General features: G+C 41.9%; 1 protein-coding gene across 2 annotated transcripts in view; it reads right to left on the reverse strand.

Annotated features, from left to right (window-relative positions):
• Positions 1–203: 203 nt before the first annotated feature.
• LATS2 (large tumor suppressor kinase 2) overlaps positions 204–24,344 on the reverse strand; it is a 60,433-nt gene continuing 36,292 nt past the window's right edge. For both annotated transcript variants that reach the window (XM_066582177.1, XM_066582178.1), the window contains exons 3-8: positions 19,990–20,122; positions 16,833–18,328; positions 10,037–10,619; positions 9,557–9,739; positions 7,603–7,709; positions 204–4,991 (exon numbers count right to left, since the gene is read on the reverse strand). In XM_066582177.1, coding sequence (XP_066438274.1) covers positions 4,497–4,991; positions 7,603–7,709; positions 9,557–9,739; positions 10,037–10,619; positions 16,833–18,328; positions 19,990–20,122 — 2,997 coding nt within the window. In that variant the 3' untranslated portion in view covers positions 204–4,496. The remainder of the gene's footprint in view (positions 4,992–7,602; positions 7,710–9,556; positions 9,740–10,036; positions 10,620–16,832; positions 18,329–19,989; positions 20,123–24,344) is intronic.

Consider the following 24,344-nt stretch of genomic DNA (forward strand, 5'->3'; position numbering starts at 1 on the left):
TTTCACCAGAGTGGCCCTTTAATATGTGCACGATGGCCATTAACTGGCATGCCCATTCAACTTCTGTCCTACAGATATTTATATATGGAGGTAGCCTTGTACATGTATTATGCGCTTAATAATACAAGTATTAGATTTTTGGTCTTTATCCTCATTACAAGTAATAGAATTAAAATTTCATGCAAGTACAAATTTAGATGCAATTTTTATGTTAAAATAAAGAGATTTATTCAATGTTTCATACATAGAAATTATATAGTTCATTATTTATGGTAAATAATTGTGTTTCCCTTAAGCCCAATTTGACAGGATGGGATACAAATTATTTAGAGTGTGATACATTCTCTTCTTTCTTGATGCTGTTAGTTATTGATGTTGGTGTATGGCACATACAATGGATCAAGGTTAGGCACTGGGCAGACCATGGGGGTTATTCTGCAAAAACAAGTGATATCACAGATCACATTCGTACAGATGCAGCAATCGTGAATTTTTTTTTAAATTTGGCCTTCAGAGAGTACATCCCATATACAGACAGTCAATGAGATTACATTGGAGCCCCACACCTGGATTGGGTCACTCCTATTGATGGTAGTTTTACAAGGGAACTACTGTCTGGCGCTTAATTACCAAACAGCTATCCCAGTGATTATTGCTTCTGTGCTCTCACATAGAAGCGATGATTGCTCACTGAATGGAGGCAAAGTGCTCTGGAGATCTCTTCGGGTTGCCGGCTTCCATTCAGAGCAAACAGGTAGTTGTCCATAATTGAATGACTGCCTGTTTAAATGGGTCAAGAGTCGCTCAGTTTTTAAGTGAGCTAAAGACTGACCAACTCCGACAAGTGGATGATTCATGCTCACTTGCTTTATTGGGTCTCATGTTTTCATGGGACGGCAATGCCCCATCATCACTCTTTTGAGCGATTACTTGCGCCACTGTCGGCCTGTGTAAAAGTACTCTAACAAAAAGCCTATGCATGACTCCAGAGAAACTGCATAGATAGCAAAGGGATCAGTAATTGGGCCAAGAGTCATGGAGGGGGAAACAAAAACAAGGCACCATAAAAGGGAGTCTATTTTTATTATCATGGGGCCTCCCACTTTTCCATATATGGAACCAGTAAGCCTCGTGTATAAAAACTAGCGCAGGCAAGACCTGGTCTGCAATGGTTTCCATATGTGATAGGTTTTTCCTATAGATAACACCAATAATATGGCTATGCATTACGCCAAATGACAACCTCAGCCCTACTACATTATTTAAAATACTATAAAAATTATATTGAATCACTAATACAGCATTGTTTTTATATATCCCGTTTTGCCCCTGGATAACCCCCATTGTATGACCGCGTGCTTGACCTGTCAGATTTCTCAATCTGAAAAGAGAAAGTACATTTAGTGAAAAAGCAGCTTCCACATAAGCAATATATTAAAATGGATAATGTAAAAGCCTTAGAGAAGTGCGGATCAAATTCACTTATTGCAGTGTACACATCACCAGCCAACGGTGGGGGCAGCCATTTTTTAAGAACCACCCATTGCATGTAGGTTCAACCCAAAGAAGAAACATCTTACTACACCGCAACCAGGTGACCGGTACATATCGATGTGGTTATATAGATACATACAAAACAATCCATTTTTAAACAGAATATGTTACACAAAATACTTGAACATCAACATTCTCTAGCAAAGCCCCAAAGAGCCGCCATCTTCCTCTCTTCTGACAGAAAAGCTGAACATATTATACAGGGTGGCCATGGAAAAGTAGACCGGCACCACGCTCTTAAGAGAGCAGTCTAAAAGAAAATCTGCCTTTGTTGCCAATAACAACCAGTCACAGCGCAGCTTTCATTTCTTATACTGCTGAGGTAAAATGAAAGCTGCGCTGTGATTGGTTGCTACGGGCAACAAAGATTTTTTTTAAAGCTTCAGCTTTCATTTGAGTGTGGTGCCGGCCTACTTTCCTGTGGTCTACCCTGTAGAAGACAAGATCATAGGAGAAACGGAGATTGTAATGTCAATCCCACGGTCTTCCAATGCACTCATCATCCTATGGTCCAGCCTGTGCATGGACAAACACACAATTATTATTCACATCACTACAAAATGACTCTTACTTCCTCCGACAGCCTCACAGAGCCAGCCTGTGAATCTGGGGGCAGTAAAACCTAAGAACCAAAACCACGCAATGTGCAAACACTTTCTCACACGTTCTACCCAAAAAAAACACCAGGCAAAATACAGAGCAGCCAAGTAATAAATGATAAGTCTGTATAAATGGCACAAACACTCTTATGAAACAAAAGAAAATAATATTGTACTCGTATTGCACAAGAAAGATGTCACATGTTTTGGGGTTAAAGGCCGTTCCTACGTTAGGTTGCAAATTTTTTTTTTTTATTTAGGTGCAATCTCTTATCAATATATATATAGATATAAAACTTTATATATAAATCTATTTTAATTTACAATTTACAAACTTTTTGTAGTTTTTTTCTTCTTTTTCTTTTCCATAGTTAGTAAATTCCATTAATATTGTTTTTTTAAGAGTTAAAAAGTTCTGATTTTGTGTGAAAGGGTTAAAATCTTCCATGTGGACAGTAATTAAAAATATATAATTGTATATTCCATGGATATGGGGTACAAAAATGGGTAAATAAAATGACCGTGGGAAGATGACATAATGTGTTGACCTTGTCCAAGGTTATTAAATGCATTACTTAAAGAGCAGAGCAAACAGTAAAAAACGATGGCTTAGTGTTCTGGAACAAGAAATGGGCAATTTAATAGGGCCTGTAAAACTTAGGAAGTGATGGCTATGTTTGCTTGTAGATTTTTTTCCATCAAGGTCTACGAGGGTGGGTGGGCGGTGGAGATGGGTTCGCTAAAAAAGTAGCTTGTTTCAAATTTGCAAAAGCTGGGTAAAGAGGACCTCTTTGTACTTCCAATAGTTCAGGGGCCCAGGAGTGCGACCTACACCTGTCTGGCATTCATGGCATATTTTGTGCAAAACCACCCCTAAAAGGAGTTGTGCCAAAATATAAAGTTATCCCTTATCCCAAGGAAAGGGGATAACTATGACTGGTTGGGGTCATACTACTGGGACTACTTCTGATGGTGGCAGTCCCAGTAGTCGGTCCCCCACCATCATAAAATTATCTCCTATCCACAGGATTGGGGATAATTTGATATTTTGATATGACCCCTCTGAAAGGAAAAAAAATGGAGAATAAGTAGACTTAATGCCTCCTTGAGAGGACTGCTCATCAACCAAGGCATCACCAACCATACTGAACTCTGAATAGGAGCTTAAGAAACATAAGCCCAAAAGTTTTTTTGAAGGATCCAGGAACAGATACATTTAGTCTCTACATGTTCGACTCTGTTCACACTAAAACGATGGCTTCAATTAATACCAGAGCAAATCGGTTTTCAAAACAGACCCCATTATAAGGAGGTCCATCAAGTTGCAGACTGCTACTCTTATCATTAAAAAAAGAACGTAAACCTATGCTGGAATGACCAAAAAATGTCAACAGAGTCCGATCCTTGATTCAACCACCACTGCCAAATACTATCATGTTTCCATCTAGTAGATTTAACTTTTTTACCAAATTTTCGTTTGCAAAAGGCTGCTGGTAATATACCTGATAAATAACGACTTGTTTAGTCCTGATAAAACTCTATAAAAGGGTCAAACAGATATTAGCAATCTATAAGTGCTCTTTTTGAAAAAAATATGGGTAATTGTTGAGGTTGTCAGTAATAGAAGTCCTAAGATATATAAAGTTTGTACTAAAAATAATCAGACAGAATTAACTCCTTCAATATCCGTAAAAATATTTCTCAACAAATAAGTATAGCAGCGGATTTTGCATTTCCCACACTGCAGTCCACCTCTGTGGTGGTCACCACCTGCACGTCACAGTTCAGTCGCATACAGAATAGTTCTGTTTTTGAAAATGCTGGACCCATTTTTCCAAAGTTTTGTAAAATTAACCAAGATGCAGTCACTAAGTTCAGGACAATCTTAGATCAGGATATTTCCCAAAGTTTAAGAAGCATAAAGTTTTCTGGTTGAAAGGCGTTGCCAGGAAAAAATAGGTTATTGCTATGCGAGAAAAAAACAAAACAAAAATTGTGCTGCATCAGAGGGTACAGTCAACCATGAATCCATTTAGGATATCCTGTTACTTGGCATCGATAATGCCAAGATGATGCCACGTGGTACAGGTACCTTCGTCTTTGGTTATTTGCTGGGAGCTCATCATCTACGCAAGTTCATGCCAAGAAATGGCCCTCATAGTAAAAAAAAGGTACAAACGGTGACATGCCAAGAAGCACAAAACACATCCAATGCTCAACATCCATCCAGATAAGCGGCATGTTCTCAAGGCTTCAGTATTATGGCAAGAAGCTGAGAACTAGTCGAATCTTGAAGGCAGAAATGGACATGTCAAGGGTACAAGCTACAAGGAATTAGACATTTCATACATAAACAGGCTGGCAATTCTCTGTCTCACTCGATGTGGTCTCTTGATTTTCTTCCTTAGATTCCTCACAAGGGGAGGGATCCATTCGAGATGGCTTTGGATAGCGAAATGGATAACCATTATCGTCAAAGAACCTTCTGAAGGTGAATTCGTAGAAAGCATGTTCTGTGTGTTTGTTATTATTACACATGAGAGTGTCCCAAGCCATAGTGCTGTCCCCACTCTCATTCCAAGGGCCTTCTTCACCCACGGGATCAAAGTTGGACGTGTCCATTGGGTGGCTGATTTTGGGGACATAAGGTGCCGGCTGCCGCCGAATGTCAGAAGAGAAGTCAATGGATTTAAAGAAAGGGTGAGCTTTAATTTCATCTGCTCGGTTTCTGCCAAGTCTGTTCTCTGCAGCACAGCAAAGGTTGGTGATCAGATCTGTTGCCTCCGGGCTGAGTTTGATCTGGGAGGGAATGTGAAGAGTGTTCTCCCAATTTATTACCTTTAAAACAAAAGCAAAGCTTATGTTAAATCATAAGATAGAACTAAAGTAAAAAAGCATGTTTAATCTCGGAGACCAAACCACATTAGATCAAACATGATTATTAATTTTTGCTGAACGTGATTAAAATATAAATCAAGGTTCTAAAAGAGGTAGAAACTAAAGTAAAAAGAAACGATGCATAACATTTAGGCTTCCTTCACACAGGTTTTTTTGTGTCTTTTTATCTTTTGGCCTATTTAAAAACAAACAAACAAACAAACAAACAAAAACAAACAAAAAACAGCATGCTATCCATGTATGTTTTTACAAGCTGTTTTTGGGTGGTGTTGTTTCCATTCATACATTGTTTTTTACATTTGTTTTTCCCTGTTTTTTTTCTAGAGAAGCCTATAGGAAAACACATAAAAAAGACACAACTCCCTCAACACACACCACACCTAGAGCATCCTTTGTATTAAAAAAGAAAAAGACCACTGAACCCAAAACATACCAAGAGTTAAACCACACACAAAAAACCATAAGAGAAAACAAAAAGTGCCACAGTGTTTTAGATTTCAATATTGACTTTAAGCTCATATTTGGCCTCCGTGTTTTGTCTTTCTTTATTTTCCAAATACAGGGTGGACCACGGAAAAGTAGCCGGCACTCTTATAAGGGCTCCTTCCCACGGACGGATTTCCGCCGCGTAGTACGCAGCGAAAATCCGCCGCATTGCCCGCAGCTATTAGGTTCTATTGAACCTAATAGCTCAATGCTCACGGTGCGGAATTCCACCGCGGAATTCCGCACCGTGAAATCACCCGACCTCACCTGCGGCATGTTCTATTTGCCGCGGGTGTACGCACGGACGGCTTCCAATGCAGTCAATGGAAGCCGTCCGGCACGCTATCCTCCGCTTTAGCACAGCGGAAGCTAGCGTGAATCCGCTTCCCCGCCTACCGCTGGCGTGTCATATGACACGGCCGACGTGTCGTGTGACACTGTGTGCATGTCATGTGACGTGGCCGGCGTGTCACATGACGCTACGGCGCGTCACGCCGAAGCGTCATGCGGGACGTAGGACGCCGGATCCGCAGGTAAGTATTGGGATCTCTGGGGGGCGCCGTGACGGGCTCCGCCGCGGAATTCCGCGGCGGAGCCCGTCACAGCCATGTGAAGCCGGCCTAAAGCTGTCTAAAAGAAAAATAGAGTTGAAAAGGAGAAGGGCGGAGCCTTAGGAAGGGCTGTGAAGACTGAATGAGCTGTGGAGGTGCTGCCAACCAGGAGAACCCACCAAAACGTGGGCACGGCAGAGATGTAAAGAGCTATAGAAAGAAAAGAATGGTGGATACGCACAACTCTCCAAAAAAGATGGTGGGATAGTAGGATGTAATATCCAACTTCTCTCTTATGAAGTATATTACAACAAACAGCATAGGATACGCTTTTCGGGGAGAACTACTTCAGTGAAGCTGGGTGGGACATCACTTCTGGGACTAAGGAATAGGGGGACCCAGTATAAGAAATGAAAGTTGTGCTGTGGTTGGTTTCCATTGGCTTCTTTGAGACAGCTTTCATAAGAGTGCGGTGCTGGGATACTTTTCCATGGCCTACCCTATGCAACAAACACCACAAGAAAAACCACCAGGAAACGTACCACAGCAAAACCAAACCTCAAGGCTAGCTTCAGATGAGAGTATTGTCACATGTCATTAGCATTTCATCATTGTTTGATCTGTTTTTGCCTCCATATTTGCTGTAATTGCATTTGCTTTCTACTGGGTAAATGTAGATCAGTATTTTCCCAATAGAAAACAGTACCAATATATATACACAAATATTAAGGCAAACTAGTTATGGGCAAAATTAGCACATGCTGCATTTTTAAACCAGGACCATGAGAAATACAGCCATATGGCTACATAAGTTTATATTAGTTCTATAATTCAGTCTGTAAAATATGGATCAAATACGGAGTAAAAATATGTCCTTGAGGCGTATTCCCACATAATAATGTTGTACAAACGTAAAAAAAAAGGAGCAGCACCACCAGTACTCCAAAATATGCAGATTCAATCCATAAAAATGGGGTAATAATGTTGTGGCAGGTATCACTAGGATATGCCACAACTTTATGTTTGCTGGAGTTCCAACCTCTGGGACAGAAAAAACAAAAAGGGACCGAGACTGGTGCCCTGCATGGTAGTGCTCCGAGCAACTCAATAGTGCTGGTCCTTTGATCAGCGTGGATCGTGAAAATTTAACCCCCCCCACTAATCAGGAAGGAAGTCCCACAAGTCCCATTGGATCTTATAAGTTTACCCAAGCTGTCCTCCACTACTATTAGTGTGAATTTATAGTATTCATGCTATTGTGTTTACCAAACAGTAGCCAATAAACATGTCTATATTCTTTAGGCCGAGTGTCTATGGGCGATTTGTCATAGCGTGATCCGCGAAGATAAACCGCATGTACATGACCTTAAAAATCGAGGTGACATTAGTGCTCCCCCGTGGTGGAATATTGCTTGCGGTATTCCGTCCCGCCCGTGGACACTCAGCCTAATTCAGGATGATGACACTTCTATAAAAAGTTCAAATTAACTCAGTAAGAATATTTTGTTTCTTGCCTTCAGTTGGGTTTCAGTTGGGTTGGGTGCAAGGAAAGGAGGCTGTCCGACCAACATTTCAAACAGGATGACGCCAACACTCCACCAGTCACAGAGCTGTGTGTAACCTGCACAACAACAGCAGACCACGTCATTAGTATACATAGGTCATTAGTACTTTCGTAGTCATAAAAACGAACGCTCAACTCCTCTTCAACGTAGAAACGTGGTTCACCAGCGTAGAAACCCACCGGCAGTCCATCTGGTATTTATGATCAAACCGTAAACAAAATGTCGGCTCTAACGTGTGAAAAATACTTTATTCTTTAAACCAGCAGGCATCAGGCCTACAGATGACGCGTTTCCACTGACATTTTGTTTCACAGTTTGCTCATCAGTATGTTCATATTGTTTTCATTGCATTCCACTCTGATTTTAGGAGCAAATGCCTGTATATTGCATACAATACTGATTAGTAAATTGGGCAAAGGAACTCCACAGTAATGATGTTCAGCATCTGATCATTGTGTATGCCCATTTTACATTGTGCACTATATTGTCCATAGTGCTTTCCACTTGTACTATGCCCAGTTTTAAAAAGTTTATCATTGGGGCATAAAAGACATTATAGAAGGTGAGGTTTAAAAAAAATACAATAAAATAAAAATACAATTATTAAAAAAAAAAAAAGTTCTGAAAACTCAGTGGCACCATGTATTATATGGTTTCTCATTCATTAGAACAGAGACCAAGCTATAACCATATTTCTGCAACAGCAGCCAGATTCAGATTTGTGGTGATCAATGCATCCTCATTTAGAGAGGGATTGTCCAGTTAAGTGGGAAGACAGAAAGCCGAATAAAAATCAAAGTCATTGATGGCTCTGCCACATAACCAATGCACCTAATGCAATGCAACTAAGTCATTTTTTAGAGTTGGTCTCCCATAGAGATTTATTAAAGCTTTTATTGCCAGGTCTCTAAAGAGGGCTCCTGCACTGGCTCTACTGGCTCTTCAAGTCTATAGTATTCCGTTTGTTACTGATAGAATAATGACTTCAAGTAATTAAAGTAGAAAACACCTAAATGACTAAAGATAACATTAAGGGTGCAGCAAATTCACACCAAAATTAGCATCCAAATTTCCCCCCATTTAATGATTCTCTGCGAATTTCACCCCTTCAACTGAATTTAAATGGAAGGGGTGGAATCTGCTTCAGATCCACACCACAATCCATACCATTTGGTACAGGTTTTGACGCAAATTTTCGTGTGGCTATTCTGCTTCTGGAAATCCGCACAACTCCGCTGTGTGTGAATGTATCCTTAGGATATGTTCACTCTTCACGGATTTGGTCAAAGATGTCACCCTTTTAATTGCATTTAAAGGGGTTGTCCCGCGAAAGAAAGTGGGGTTATACACTTCTGTATGGCCATATTAATGCACTTTGTAATGTACATCGTGCATTAATTATGAGCCATACAGAAGTTATTCACTTACCTGCTCCGTTGCTAGCGTCCTCGTCGCCATGGTGCAGTCTAATTTCAGCGTCTAATCGCCGGATTAGACGCGCTTGCGCAGTCCGGTCTTCTCCCTGGTGAATGGGTCCGCTCGTGCCGGAGAGCTGGTCCTCGTAGCTCCGCCCCGTCACGTGTGCCGATTCCAGCCAATCAGGAGGCTGGAATCGGCAATGGACCGCACAGAGCCCACGGTGCACCATGGGAGAAGACCCGCGGTGCATCGTGGGTGAAGATCCCGGCGGCCATCTTGGTAAGGTAAGTAAGAAGTCGCCGCAGCGCGGGGATTTGGGTAAGTACTAAACCTTTTTTTTTTTTTTTAACCCATCCCTTGGGTTTGTCTCGCGCCGTTTCGGCGCGGGACAACCCCTTTAAGGGGTAAAATCTGCTGCATTTCTAAACCAAAATCTGCAACTAAATCCGCAACATTCCGTGACTTGGCTTCTAAGGCAACTCACCTTTACGCAGGAGGACCTCTGGAGCAATATAGTTAGGAGTCCCTACTAGTGAATGAGCCAGACATCGGTGGTGCTGTCTCTTAGCCCTTTGTTCCAGGGTCTTCAACCGATCTCCACATCTGCAGTTAGGTACATCGTCCCAAAGCTCGCTGGGCTCCATGCTGTCCTGTCGAATGTGATTCCCTTGAAAGAGACAGATTTAAAAATCTAGACTGAGCGAAAGGGTTTCATAGTTCATTTTTAAAGGTAAGGAGGAAGACTGCTGAGCACATTGATCTTCCTCTGTTCTATAGAAGTAAATGGAGCTGTCATGCACATGCTCCACTGCTCGATTCTTATGGAGGATTCATGGTGCATATATAATGCTGGGGGTCCTAGCGATTGACTCTCAGCGATTTGACATTTATTCCCTATCCAGTGGATAGGGCATATGGGTGATTAATGGTACAACCCCTTTAATAGAGCATAACAAATGCTTACCTTTCTGGTAGTATTTTGAGTTGTGTGTCCATCTAAATCCAGTACATAGCCCAAAATCTGTTAACTTTATATGTCCATCTAGATCTATGAGAATGTTATCAGGCTTAATATCCCTGTGGATGAATCCCATCTTGTGGACACTCTCGATGGCTAGAGTCAACTCGGCAATATAAAACCTGGCCAAGTGTTCTGGAAATACCTCCATCCGTATGAGAAGACTCATCATATCTCCCCCAGGGATGTAATCCATCACAAAGTACAAACTGTCTTTGTCCTGGAAGGAATAGTAGAGTTTCACCACCCACTCATTATCCGCCTCGGCCAAGATGTCCCGCTCGGCTTTTACATGAGCCACTTGATTCCTATTAAGAACATCCTTCTTTCTCAGGGTCTTCATTGCGTACAAAGCTTTGGTATCCACTTTGCTGGCCAAACATACTTCTCCGAAAGCACCTATGCCCAGTGTCTTGATCTTAACAAATAAGGACTTGTCCATTTTGGCTCTTTTTAGCCTGTTGTAGTTGGACTCTTTTTGGTAAAGGATTTTCCTCATCTGCTCTTGAACATCTATACTGAGTCCAGCCTGCAGAACACAACAAATACAGTGAAATAGTCAGTAAGGTAAAGAGAAGGTATACAGCAAGTCTATCTAGTGCAACCTATTCTCCTAAAAGGTGTAGGAAAGGTAAAAAGTCCCGTACAGCAGAAGTCACTGAAGCAGATTTTTATTCCGGTATTTTTAGTTGGGTTTGGAAAGGTACCCATTGACTATAATGGGCTCCACCCACTTTCCGCTTTTGGATGGAAGAAAAAGCGCTGCATGCAGACAGTTTGAGACTAGAGATGAGCGAGCACGCTCGGTTAAGGTAGGTACTGAAGCGAGCACCACTCTTCTCGAGTGTCTGCATACTCGTCCGAGCAGATGCGAGGGTTGGCGGGGGTGAGCAGCGGGGAAAGTGAGAAATTTCTCCCCCCCCCCCCCTCCCACATCTGCTCGGACGAGTATGCAGATACTAAATAGGTCTAAATAGGTGTCAAATTTATGGTCTAGCAGAGTCAGGGCTTTTACCCACTAGCGTTTTTTTTAACGCTGCAATATCGTTGCAATTTTTTCAATGGGACTTTCTTATGTTACAATCGCATCGCACAAAAATCGCAAGTTTGTGCGATGCGATTTTAACATTAGAAACTCCCATTGACACTTGCATCAAATATTGCAGCGTTAAAAAAAACGCTAGTGTGTAAAAGCCCTAACTACAATAAATATGGTGCATTTTGAGACTGTTTAAGTTTGCCTGGTCTAATATCAGACACTAGGAGGTGCATTTGAGTTCTAAGGTCTCTTAAATTTTTTTTTCCTCCGAAATAGGAGCAGATAGAAACATGGGCCACATTTTAGAACACGTGGGCATTCTTTGGCAAGGAGTTCGACAGATCGCAGCATCATCCATGTACAGAACCCCATGACAGCAGCTGGAAATAAAAGCATTTTCAATACTTAAAATGGCGATGTTTACGCTTCAAGGACAGAGTGTAATCATGTTTTATTCACTTGCGTGGAATGACACCAATTAACATCCATTGTCAGTTCAGTGAGCCTTGTGGTTCGTGGGTGCAACAGTTCAAAAGCGACCGAATGTCACGAGAACGAACCAAAGGGGCCTCGGCCACACACCAGCAGGTCTGATAACATGACTGCACGAGTGGAACAAGTGGTTATGGAGGACCGCCAATTGACTATGGAAGAGATTGTATGCATTGGCATTTCCTTAGCATGTATATATGCCATTGTGCATGAAGATGTGAAGGTTTCTTCCAGGTGGGTGCTGCGAATCTAGACTGATGATCATAAGGCTGCGCACCCCTTACTCACCTGAACTTGCACTTAGTGATTTTCGGCTTTTTCCAACGATTTAGGAACGCTCTCTGTGGTTGCATGTTTTCCAGTTATGCTGCTCTTGCATTCATAATTTTCCAGTGTGCAAAACAGACCCCTGAAGAAGCGTTTGCAGCGGGTGTACAATCATGGTGGCAATGTTGTGAAAAAAGAGTACACCAAGAGGGAGATTATGCTGAGAAGTGACAACACGTTTCAGCTTTCTGGGGTAAGTAGTTTTAAAAAAAAAAAAAAGAAAGAAAAAACATGAAGACCCCTTAGAACTTGAATGTACCTCAGATTAGTAAATCTGCCTCAATGTTTCTCACTGAAGGAAAAAATTGATTCTTTCCCAATTCCAAATATGATAATGAATAAATCCCTGGATCGGCGATAAATCATGTAATCTGTCAAATGACTATATGATGCCCCCTTAACCCACTTTGCTTATAAATCACATGGGCTAAACCTTTCCCCTTAAAAATAAAACAAATTGTACATTTTCAATATTTTACCACGGACGGGGTACATTTTATTCATACTAGTCCCAAATTGATAAAGTATAGAAAGTTAAACTTCCTACACTTCAAGAAATATGGCAAGAAGAAAGAAGGGACTGCCTGCTAGGAATAACTTGTGCTACATCTACAGATACAGTAATGTGGTCACGCTGCATCTGTGAATTCAGAAACAATTTATCTTATTCATAGTAACACCATGTTGTGCAGCGATATGCAGAGATTGTCGCCACTCACATTGGCACCCGTCTCTACTGAGAGTCTAAATTCCAAAACCTAACTAGGAGTATGTTTTTAGTACATGGAGGATAACCATGTAAACAAGGGGTCAACATACAAACTCCATGCAGAGGTTAGACTCCTGGGTTTGAATTCTACCAAGGCTAGCACTGCAAGGCAACAGTGCTATCCATTGAGCAGCCATATAACGGGTCTGCATTCTGGGGTAAAATATGCACGGCTCCTGTATTGCTCTAAAGTTCAAGATGCACCACCATACAATAAAGGGCCGTTATTGACTCAGGTCAGATTGTTCTAGAAGCTAGTAAATTTCCCCACAAGTACAAGCTACCAACCATTAAAAGGGATTATCAAAAAGACCAAAAAAAAAAAAAAGAGGCAAAGCAGCCCCTAACAGTGCTGGCTTTTGTGAGAGAAGATTGGCGAGAGACACAGATAAATAACCCAACTTCTCTTTACTAATACAAACGAGCAAAGACAGAACCGTTTCGATGCGCGAGAGCCTCTTCTTCAGTGACAAGCTGGAGAACACTTAGAACAGCTGAGAGGACTGTTAAAGTTGTGTCGTTACTGGCTCTTTTGCCTCTCTTCCCACTGGTTCACATAGTGCCAATGGCTTCGGCCGCTGCATCCATGCCAGTTGGCAGCACCTTTCTAAAGCACACTGCCCTAAACATACTTTTGGGCTTTGATATATATTTTATCCCAACTAGAGACATTTTCCCAATACACACGGGGTTGTTACTTATTTTTTGATCTCTACACTGCCTTTGTCCCAACAAAGGGACATATGACTGATGCAGTTAATCACCGGACCAGTGGTCACATGTCAATGGTGTAGACGACATCATTGTTGGCAAGAAGTGAAGTCCAGAGGGGGACCAGGCAATGGTGGAATGAGAGTGGCGGGGGATTGGGTGAGTGCAGCAGATTTTTAAAAAAATTTTTAATGCTGGTTTGAAAAAAGTAAAAAAATAACAATTCTCCCCGAATAATCCTTTTAAAAGGCAAAAAGTCTGCTCCTCCCCCCCCCCCAAAAAAAACAGGATAATTTCTATCCATTGGGCTGCGTCTGGTATTGCAGCTCATTCCTATTCAAGTGAATTATATATTTATTTATTACACGCAGAATAGATAATCAGACCCCTTTTTAAAGCCCTGGGTGACCCATTGCAACAGTTGAGTACAGAAGAGCCTTCATTTGCAGTTCTCTGCTAGGAGTCAATGATCTGGTTAGGATTTTCTTTTTCATGCTGCGTTTGCTGTGGGTTAATTGCAGTATAAAAGGTAGATGATCCAGGACTACTGCCAGGAATGGAAGCATCGGCAAGTAGCAGAATGTGGATTTGCATCAACTGTATAAATTCAATATGGGTTGGAGGAACAAGGTGGTGAGGAATTTAAAATTCACTGTTGCCTTGCACGCATATATTATATATATATATTCAGGATACTTTGGGGGTTAAAGTAGGATTCCAAAATAATGCATCAAACATTTATATTTTTGTATCTCCCTAACATAACGCAGGCTCTGCTGGAATAGAACAATTCAAACCGTTAACAAATTGCAATACAAGAAGTAGTTCCTGAAAATAAAGGCACTTTCTATACTAATTCCACGCTTTCAAGAAGCTTTGAGCCGCTGTATAAACACACAATCCGCTGATTCCAAGGAATAATTATTCCACACCACAGACACAATTTGGCTTCCTATACTTAGTTTCCGCTATATTTACGAAGCGCTGAAGCAAACGCTTTATGAATTTCATGCACTGGAGACAGAAGGAAAGCTCCTTGAATCAAAAATAGACATTTTTCTCTTCTACAGCTGTCATGAGGACAGTCACAATTAGACAAACTCAAAATAAAGGTTTCAGCAAAATGTCTCTAAAAATAGCAAATAAATGAGCGCTTCATCTAATTTAATCTCGGATTTATTTCTGAGCAGTGCCCATGATCTGTCTTTATGTCTGACGGAGGGAATGTAACATCAGCTCTTCTTACCCATCCAGCAACTGTTTGCGCTCTAACTACATATTTTATGTTGAACTAGCTTGTTACCCGCGTCTTTGTCCGCGTGGAATTTGTATTTTTTTATCCAATTTGTGTTTTGTTGTATACTGAAACGTAAAAAGTTAAAATAGTGAAAGGAATGTAACTGCAATCTGCTGTCAGCGCAGTTCTGTACACTACGGTTTTGGTCTCGCCATCTTTTGCTTGGATATAAAAGGTCTCAGCAGCTCTAAGAGACGCGTGATGATCAGCATCTAAGGTCCGGCAGGCCTCAGATTGCTCCAATGTCTATTTAACTCTAGAAGACACGCGATAGTCAGTATTTAAAGTTTTGCGGACCTGACATTGCTGCAAGGTATCTCTAGCTTTGAGAGACATGCAACGGTCAGCAGCTAGGCTTCGGTGGACCTGAGACTGCTCCAATGTCTCGGTAGCTCTAAGAGACGTGCAACGCTTATCATCTAAAGTCCGATGGGCCTGAGATGCTAGGAGGTCTGTACTGCTCTTGTCTTTCAGCTTGTTGATGCCTCCTTGCCTCAGCGTGGTCATCAGATTCTTGGATTCTAGTAATTTTCGTAGCTCAAGCTCTGCTAGAGCTAAGCGCTAGATCTGTCTTTCTCGGCATAGTACAAGAAAACCAAAAAAATGGATAAGAATACGATAATCAAAAGGAAACCATATGTTACACTACTGAGGTAAAATGAAAGCTGCTCTGTGATTGGTTGCAGTTAGTTATACTGCTGAGGTAAAATGAAAGCTGCTCTGTGATTGGTTGCAGTTAGTTATACTGCTGAGGTAAAATAAAAGCTGAGCTGTGATTGGTTGCTATGCACAACACAAATTTTTTTCCCCTAAATCCCAATCCATGTTATGTCTTTCATTCAAGTTTAAATCTAGCGTAATAATCGCATACGTGCGGCAACTAAGTCTGTCCTCCTGTTTGGGGAGGCCTAGCTTATGATGTGCCCCCCCTTCCTCTCCGCACGGCGTGGCGGTTGAGCGGAGGTGCGCTTGTGTATCAGCTAATAAATCTGTCTTGTCACGCTCCCTAGAGAACTCTATACATTTTCGGGATAAAACGTAGCCTATGTCCTTCCTCAAGATGTAAGCTATCTCCCTGCTAAATGTCATTAAAATCGCTTCAGCAGTTTAGCCCTGAAAAGGTAACAAACAGACAGAGTTACTTTCACATTTATAATATTAGTATGGATAATATACTATCCTTACATAGTACAGCTATGCCATTATCAGAACCACAAAGCTGAGTCTCAAGTCCAACGCTTACACCAAGACTGCATTCACACTGCCATAATGTGGCCATGGCCAGCCTTAGCTACATGCAACCTTTGCTTACTGCCCTACATAAGTCAGTCTTGGCCAGCTGATCTTCCTGCTCCATGTGGCAGCATCTTGTGGAGCTACATTAATCATTCTTCTCCTGGCCCTTACTCCCCCACCCCTCACCCCCATTGCCCTCTGATGTTCCGCTTGGCTCTGGCATTGTATTTACGTATTGAGCTTGGGTCTGGTACAGTATTCACTGTCTATCAGTGCAACACACACACACACACACACACACAATGGTTTTTCTTTTTTTTAGGTGAGTCGGTGGGGGAATTCAGCACAATGTGCCAATCTAGCCTAAGGCCATCTATGACTATGGCCACCATTTAGAGTCTCAAGCCCTTGTTCAGAACTCCATGTGGTTCAAGTAAGCCTAACTGCGATCACCATGAGGTTATATGGTGATCGAAGTTTGGTTCACTTGAAGACTGAAGAATCCAGGCCTTGAAACTATAATACGGCCAAAGTTCAATTGCATTACTGAGAGAAAAACATTTAAGAGATAGCGGATCATTAGTATTATTTTTTAATACAACTTCAACCAATATTGCTTTATTGCCGCTCACTGGCATTGGCAATTGTATCATTTTGCAATTGATGCCTTGCCAAATAGAACTGCCCACTTTGGTACCATCCTGTACACTGTTTGAAACTGAAGAAAAACAAAAACAAAACATACGATTCCAAAGCACTGCCTCGGGTATAGAACTCTAGACTGCGGTAAGAGACAGACTTTCTTCCCTGCATTTTTGAGGTCAAGTTAAAATGAACTATTAAGAGTCAGTCAGTAAACGGAGACAATTACCTCGGCCATTTCTTGTTCCAGCTGTAACCGTCTATTAATCTTTTGCTGGTAGGTTTTGATAACATTCTCCACATGCTGCTCCATGTAGAACTTGAAGGCAAACGGCGAGTAGCTCTTGATCCTGGATTCCCTCTTTTCCTCATCCCTACCATTTTTACGCACAGGTACAGGTGAGGTTTGTATCTGCTTTTTGTCCTTCCCGGGTTTATTGGCTTTAGATGATTTACTCGCTTTCTCGTGTTTGACGTCACCATTGACTTCCTCTGCTTGATTGTTTGTTACGTTATCCACAACCCGCAGATTCTGCTCCACACCCTTGCATAAAGAGTTTAAATCATGCTGTTCTGAGTGCAAAAGGTGCTTTGGGTAAGGCGGTGGTGGAAATCTCATATCCTGATTGCTATAATCTACATCAATCCCATATGCACCTGGAACACCAACAGATAATGGATGGGGCTCGATCGTCTCTAGATTGTCTGACACCGTTGTTTGAGCAGCCAACCAGGCTGGGTGAGATGGGCCTACGGCAGTCTGAGGTTCTGGCCTCATCACTCTCATACTCTTTACTGGCTGAAGTATGTGAGCAGACGTTACAGTCGTGATGGTAGGAGAGGCCATAGAAGTATCTGCTTTGTTTTGAGGAGTTTGCCAAATCGGCACTTGCTTTTGTTGCTGGTGGTTATTAAAAGAGTTGGTACGGCTTGGAACCTGGGACTCTGGCCTAAAAGGAACATGTTGCCGCGCTGAGGACTCCAGGCCGGGGCCTTGTAGAGAATCACGGCGTGACTGTGGATTTGGCCATTGACACACACCTCCCATATCATACATTTCCATATTCATGCTATTTTGTGCTGGATTCAAAAGGTTCTGCGGTGTCTCAGGAAAGTCGTTTCCATATGGAGACGCCCGAGACATAACAAGCATTTGGTGAGAAGGACTTGACTGCTTGTGGTGGGGGTGAGACATGTACAGACCGGCTGGTGCTTGCTGAAATGTATGGCCTGGACTGGTTTGTGGCACTGGTCCTTTGTTTTGTATATTTCCATAGCCGCCATCTTGTTGCATTTTATTTTGAAATGATGGGGTTCTTTGCACTCCGTAACCCATAGGCTCTCCCTGTACTATAAGATGCTGCCGGACATAGTGCGGACTGTTTGATGTATGAGGCGTTGGCTGCATTGGTAGCCCCTGGTTGCTGATAGTATAATTCATAGATTCTACACTGGTGGCGTAGGCCTTCTGTGGATGCTGATGAGCAGCAGTAGTATTATGAGCTGTAGATCTTGGAGATGGTCCATTCATTGCTCCTGGCTGGGGTGCAGAAAGCAAATAGTCCATGTATTGACGTGGAACGTCATTAAGAACATTGGCACCTTCAACAGGAAAGCTAGGTCCATCATAGGCTGCATTATTCATTGGATGATAGGGTGGAAAAGGTTCACTTGGTCCTTCAAAGCTTGACCGATGAAGAACATTATTTGGGGCTGGACCTTTCCCTTTAAAATAAAAATACATAAAAATAAGTATTAAAAGATACGAGTAACTAATTTTTCCACATTCTTTATAATAAACTACTGAGGAGAAAAACAGAATTTCATAAGGTGGGTTTCATTTAGCATTAACTTCACATTTGCTTCCATAAGATGATGGCAATCCTATTAAACTGGGATCTCCACTGAGCCAATTTGAATCTCTTTTGGTCTACTCTGCAATACTAGACCATTAATACAATATTAGGTTACAGTGTTAAGTCTATTCAAACTGCATTTCGACTTTGGCATGCGGGCGAAGTACCACTGAATGCAAGATCCAGACCCATAGACCTGTATGTACAGTGTTAATACAGTGTTTCCCTGAAAAGAAGACAGGGTCTTATATTAATTATTGCTCCTAAATATTTTTTTTTACATGTATAGCTGCTTGGACGCAGTTTAAAAAACAGGCTAGAGCTTATTTTCGGAGTAGGTCTTATTTTCAGGGAAGCAGGTTAGTTAGAGGGGTTATACAGAACTTAAATATCTATGACTTATCCTTAGGATTGTGAAATAATATTTAGAAGTGGCACTCAGTGTAAAGTGTAGAATCAAAAATAAAGTGCGAGTAGAAACAAAAAGGGACTCACCAATGACTTGCGGTTTTGCCTGAGTTGTAAGCGAACTACAAGTCAAGGAAACATTCTAAAGGCCCAATCAATGTCTTGGAATCCTATGTACTCAGTACATCCACAAAGGGTGGAGAGCCGCCAGAGAATAACTACACACCACGTCCGCAATCCAGGAAGGAAACATATATAAATCAAGAAAAATATATCCCGCGCTCATAGGAACCAATGCAGTATACGCATGTACAGAGAGACTTACTTCCGTGGGAGGTCCCTGTTCTTGAGACCTCCCTTAAACGTCACATGGCAGAAAGAAGAGGAAAAATTCCCAAAGTCTTCTATCCACAGGATTAATTTTCTCCAAAACACACATAAACGAACTGACATGTAGGGATGACAGGAGTACAAAGATAGCCCCAAAATGTGTTGCGTCTTTGTACTCATCTGTGATCACTACATGTCAGTTCCTTTATGTGTGTTTTGAAGAAAATAAATTCTGTTGTTCGAAGACTTTGGGAATTTTTCCACTTTTCTGCCATATGATGTTTAAGGGAGGTCTCAAGGACAGGGACCTACCACGGAAGTAAGTCTCTCTGTACATGCGTATACTGCATTGGTTCCTATGAGTGCAGGATAGATATACTTTTCTTGATATACACTTATCCTTAGGATAGGTCATTGATATCAGATTGGTGGGGGTCCTACTCCAAGCACCCCCACTGATCAGCAGTTTGAAGGGGCTGTAGTGCTGAAGCTAGTGCAAGTGCTGCTGTATGTCCTTTGGCAAATGGCGTCACGTTCATTGGTCACATGGCTTTTTTTTTTTGGACCTCCGTCCCATTCAATATCACGGACCACCTTTACGCAATATACGATGTTGTTCTTGATATACAACGAAGAGGCTAAGCGCTAGCCTGATTGCCACAGTCCCTTCAAACAGCTGATCCGCAGTGTTGCCGGGAGTCAGACTCCCACTAATCTGATATTAGATAGGTTATGAATATAAAATTATTCCAACATGTATACAGTGAATCTGTTGTTCATTTAGGATTTTACCTGGGGAGGTTTGCTTGATGACTTGGACAATCTGCTCATTTCTGGGGTCCAGATATCCCATCTTACTGATGAATTCCAGTGCTGCCTCAATGCTCCGACTCCCTGTCTGCTTCAGAGCTCGTATTGCCATTTCCTATTCATAAAAGGCAATAATAAAGAATAAATGGGGACCGCAAAGATAGTCTCTAGACATCATAAGTAGCAGAGCTATTCAGTTACATTACAGCAGAAGATGAGAAGAAAAGGGGGTTGTTGATTTCTAACATTAATACAATAAGTACAACTAAATGCAAATGGCCTATTTCAACCATTCCCACCCCCTCCCCATTATCTCCCAGTTCTTGCCCTCACTAATTCTTCTCTAAGTAACCACCAAATGGTGGACACATGGAGTAGGTGCAATAAAATTCTAACACTCCCAAAGCTATGCTCCTCAGAGAGATAAGCTGCTGCCAGAAGCTTATCTCCCAGGAAATTGCATTAAGTATATTCTTAATGCCGATGTTTCTAAACCAGTTAGGCTAGGGATTCCGTTTTCCTGCTTTGTTATGAGAGTAGGAAAATTGAATCACATGGATGACCGAATTCCTCCCATAAACTGTGCCAAATGGACCCCATTGACTATAAAAGGGGTCCATTCGTCCAGCATTTCTACCAGATGAACAAGTCCTGCATCCATGACTTTTTCATCCGGCATTTCATTACAGATCTGCGCTTTCACATTACAATTAAAAAACAATAAGAACATTTTACACAGAAATGAAAAAGTGAAAGGAAATCTACAGAAAGGAGGTCCAACGAAACTAAGCAACAACAACAAATATCAAGACTGGCTCATGCTCCTAAAATGACTTCAGGTTTCCATTCTGCATCAGAATGGATTAAGATTATTTTGTTAGCACCACAGAAGAGCAGCGGCTAAAATAAGAGATGGTGTGACTGCTTGACACCTCATTGATGTCATGAGCAGTTTTACTGTAACCATCAATTATATCGCCAACAGTGATCCCACCCAAAGTATATGCACTTCTTCTGGTGATTAACTCGCCTCTTCTCTAGAACTAAGAGTTTTTACTAAAAGTTTAAAAGAAAAAAAAAAAACAACAAAAAAACAGACCTCATGGATAATGTATATACTGTTGTATAGATCAACAGTGGGAAGAACCCATTAAATGCACTACAAAAAAAGGGGACACAAAAAGTGCCAAATTTTACTAAGACAAAAGGAATTGCCCAAAATGAATAACCCTTTAAATCGGTGAGAAAAATGTATATTGTCAGGCAGACCTCGTTGCATAAAAACCAAATTGTATTATAACGCAAAAATAGTAAGGATTGGGCTCACGTTGCAAATTCTGTTCAAGTTCTAGAACAATCATTGCGACGCTATAAAACAAAAATTGCTATGTGGAAGTAACCTATGTGATCCTAATAATTGTATCACAAGGTGGATCTTCACAGAATCGCAGGATATAAGCCCAGCCTAACATGCAGATGCCAACACAAGCAAGGCTCGTTCCAAATAGTCATAGAAATGTGAAATCAAAACGTAAGGAAAAACCAAAGAACTTGACTTCTTAGGAGGGCAGAAAGGGGCTACGGGACATACCAGAAGTTTCTTTTTTCATAGTTCAATAAATTGAGACTACAGGAATCCATCTAAACAGCGTATCTCAGGCAAAGGATTACTTCAAGTCACCACTGAGAAGAAAGCCGAGCTAATCTGACTTTTAAGAATTTGGAAAAGAATTTGAGATTCATGGCGGAGATTATAAGTAAACTCCAGCTGTGGCCGAGCATCATGAGCGATGGAAGGCTCAAAGATGGACATCAAACTGTACAAACCCGACAGTTATGGAGATGGAAATACTGCCTACCTTTACAAAGTTGGAAGATCATGCCAAGGCAGAAATGAACACATTGAGACGTGGAACGTATCCGAAAATGCATGATTTTATTCCAGAAACCAGAAAAACAAGTGGTTTTATATGGTGGTTATTATTAGAGATGAGCAAGCACCGAAATGCTCGGGTCCGCGTTATTAGGGCTCAGTCAGACGGGCGTTTTTTTGCGTGATTTGCGCATGCGCCCGGCGATTTTATAAAACCATTGCTTTGCAATGGTATCGGACACATGAGCGCTTTTTATGCGCTCGTCCGATAAATTACAGAACAGAAATTGTAGATCGCACTTATCTGCGATCTGCGATTCCTGTTCTCTTCTCTATATGCGCGCAATGGGGCCGGCGGCAGCAGCGCCGACCCCATTGAATTCAATGGAGCCGACCAATCAGAGGCAGCTCATTCAGCAGGCGGGGATTTTAAATCCCCGGTTGCTGAATACTACTCAGAGCAGTTCAGGAGAACTGCCGGCCGGCCGCGCTGAACTCCGTCTGCCGGGACCAGGTGAGTATATATATATTTTTTTGTTTTTACACATTTCTGGATCAATTTCCGGGAAGGGCTTATATTTTTAAGCCCTTCCCGAAAATTCATCGTGAGATCGCCCGCAGCCCATTGCTTTCAATGGAGCTGGACAGCTCCGGCCCATTTCTTTTGAAACGCGGCTAGGAGCAGTTTTTTCGGGCGATTTTTCGGCCCCAGTCACGCGATTTGCGGATACGCATCCGTCATGCGATCCGCAAATCGCGGGAAAAAATGCCCGTGTGACTAAGGCCTTAGAGTCGAGCTTTTCATAAAATTCGAGATCTATACTCGAGTAATGAACCCAATTGACTACAATGGGAGACTCGAGCATTTTTGTATGTGGAACGCCGGGTCCCAAGCTCTTTTTTTCTTCCCTTGGTTCGTGTGTGTGTTCGTTCTCTCTCTCGTTCTTTTTCCCTCTCCCCCTCACAAAAAAATTTGCAATTGACACGCGCTGCGCCGCGGCGGGGGTTGGGGGAGGCCAAAATAGGCATGGTCACAGCGGGGAGGAGCCAAAAACTGGGGCGGGGGTCGAACTCTGCTTGATGCTCGTTCGAGTAACGAGTACCATAGAGTACGCTAATACTCGAACGAGCATCAAGCTCGACAGAGTATGTTCGTTAAACTCTAGTTATTATACTCTAGTGGTTTAGTATAAGCAGTAACACTTTCTTCTGAAATCACTTCAAGTAATGGGTCTCCCACCTAAATTTACAACGGACTATATAATCTTAGAAGAGGCGTCTCAGAACTAGTCAGGGAAGTCCTGATCAAGTGGGACCTCTGCATTTGGCAATTCCTGCCACCTCCTCTCGGGCAGCTCTAAACATTTGCCCCCTACATCTTGCTGGAACAACTCCAATGTCTTCTTCTAGACGTGCCCACACTCCTCTAGTATAAAGTAACATTTTCACTTTCTAGGGTTCTATCCTATGGAGAAAGTAATCGTTGGGACAAGCAAACAATGATGTTTGATTTAAAATGCCACCAATTTACATACACTGATAATAGTTTACATTTCTTTGTCATTTGCTCGTTCACTAGATTGTTAGTCTTTAATGACCGCAATGATGATTCAATTTTGCACGATTCAACCATTTTTGAACGATAATCAGTGTAAAAGCGCCCTTACAGAACAAAGTTCCCAGCAAAGAACTGTTATAATAAGGAGAATATGTTCAATCCAAGTACTATAATTTTCCTTTCTCACCATGGCTTCGCCCTAGCTGCATTTATACTGTAGAAACTGGGAGTGGGAACTGAAGCAGACCTTCTCTGGATCCCAAAGGGTGCAATGACTGCCTATCATTAGGCACCATCACCAATATTTGTTTTAAAATAGCTTATAGATGGAACAAGGTCCCACCCTTCTCCCCTTATAGTATCCCTTGGTGCTAGATATCTGCTGAATATATCTGGCTTCTCCATACCAAAGTCTCCAAAGACGCTCTTTTCTTGGACTCCCACTATGGCTTCCATCAGGGAAGCGACCCCCATGTACCATGTGCCATTTATAACACTGGCGTCTTCTATTAGGGCACCTTTGGGTCCCCTTATGCAGTGCGGCCGGGATGTGAATGCTACTTCTGCATCGCCTATAGCTACAACCCCCTGGCATTCGCATATCCCTACTCATTTTTATATAGTCCATATAGATTTTGCAGCAATGTACCAAGTTTGTCCTCACTTGATATGGGGATCTATTCTCATTGGAGCTAACATTGTAGAATCTCCTGTTGGTACGTTTCTGAAGTGTGGGAGGAAACTGGAGCTGGGAGTTTTATCCTCGATTGGATTTGAACCTAGGACAATGGTTCTCCAAGGCAGCAATGCTACCCTCTGAGCAACCGTGCTGTATATAGATGATAACTAACTACACAAACATCTAGTAGGACTTAATAAAACTTCAAAATGTTGCCCTTTGTAATC

The sequence above is a fragment of the Eleutherodactylus coqui genome, chromosome 1 (genome assembly GCF_035609145.1).
Source record: "Eleutherodactylus coqui strain aEleCoq1 chromosome 1, aEleCoq1.hap1, whole genome shotgun sequence".
In the NCBI taxonomy this organism is placed as follows: Eukaryota; Metazoa; Chordata; class Amphibia; order Anura; family Eleutherodactylidae; genus Eleutherodactylus; species Eleutherodactylus coqui.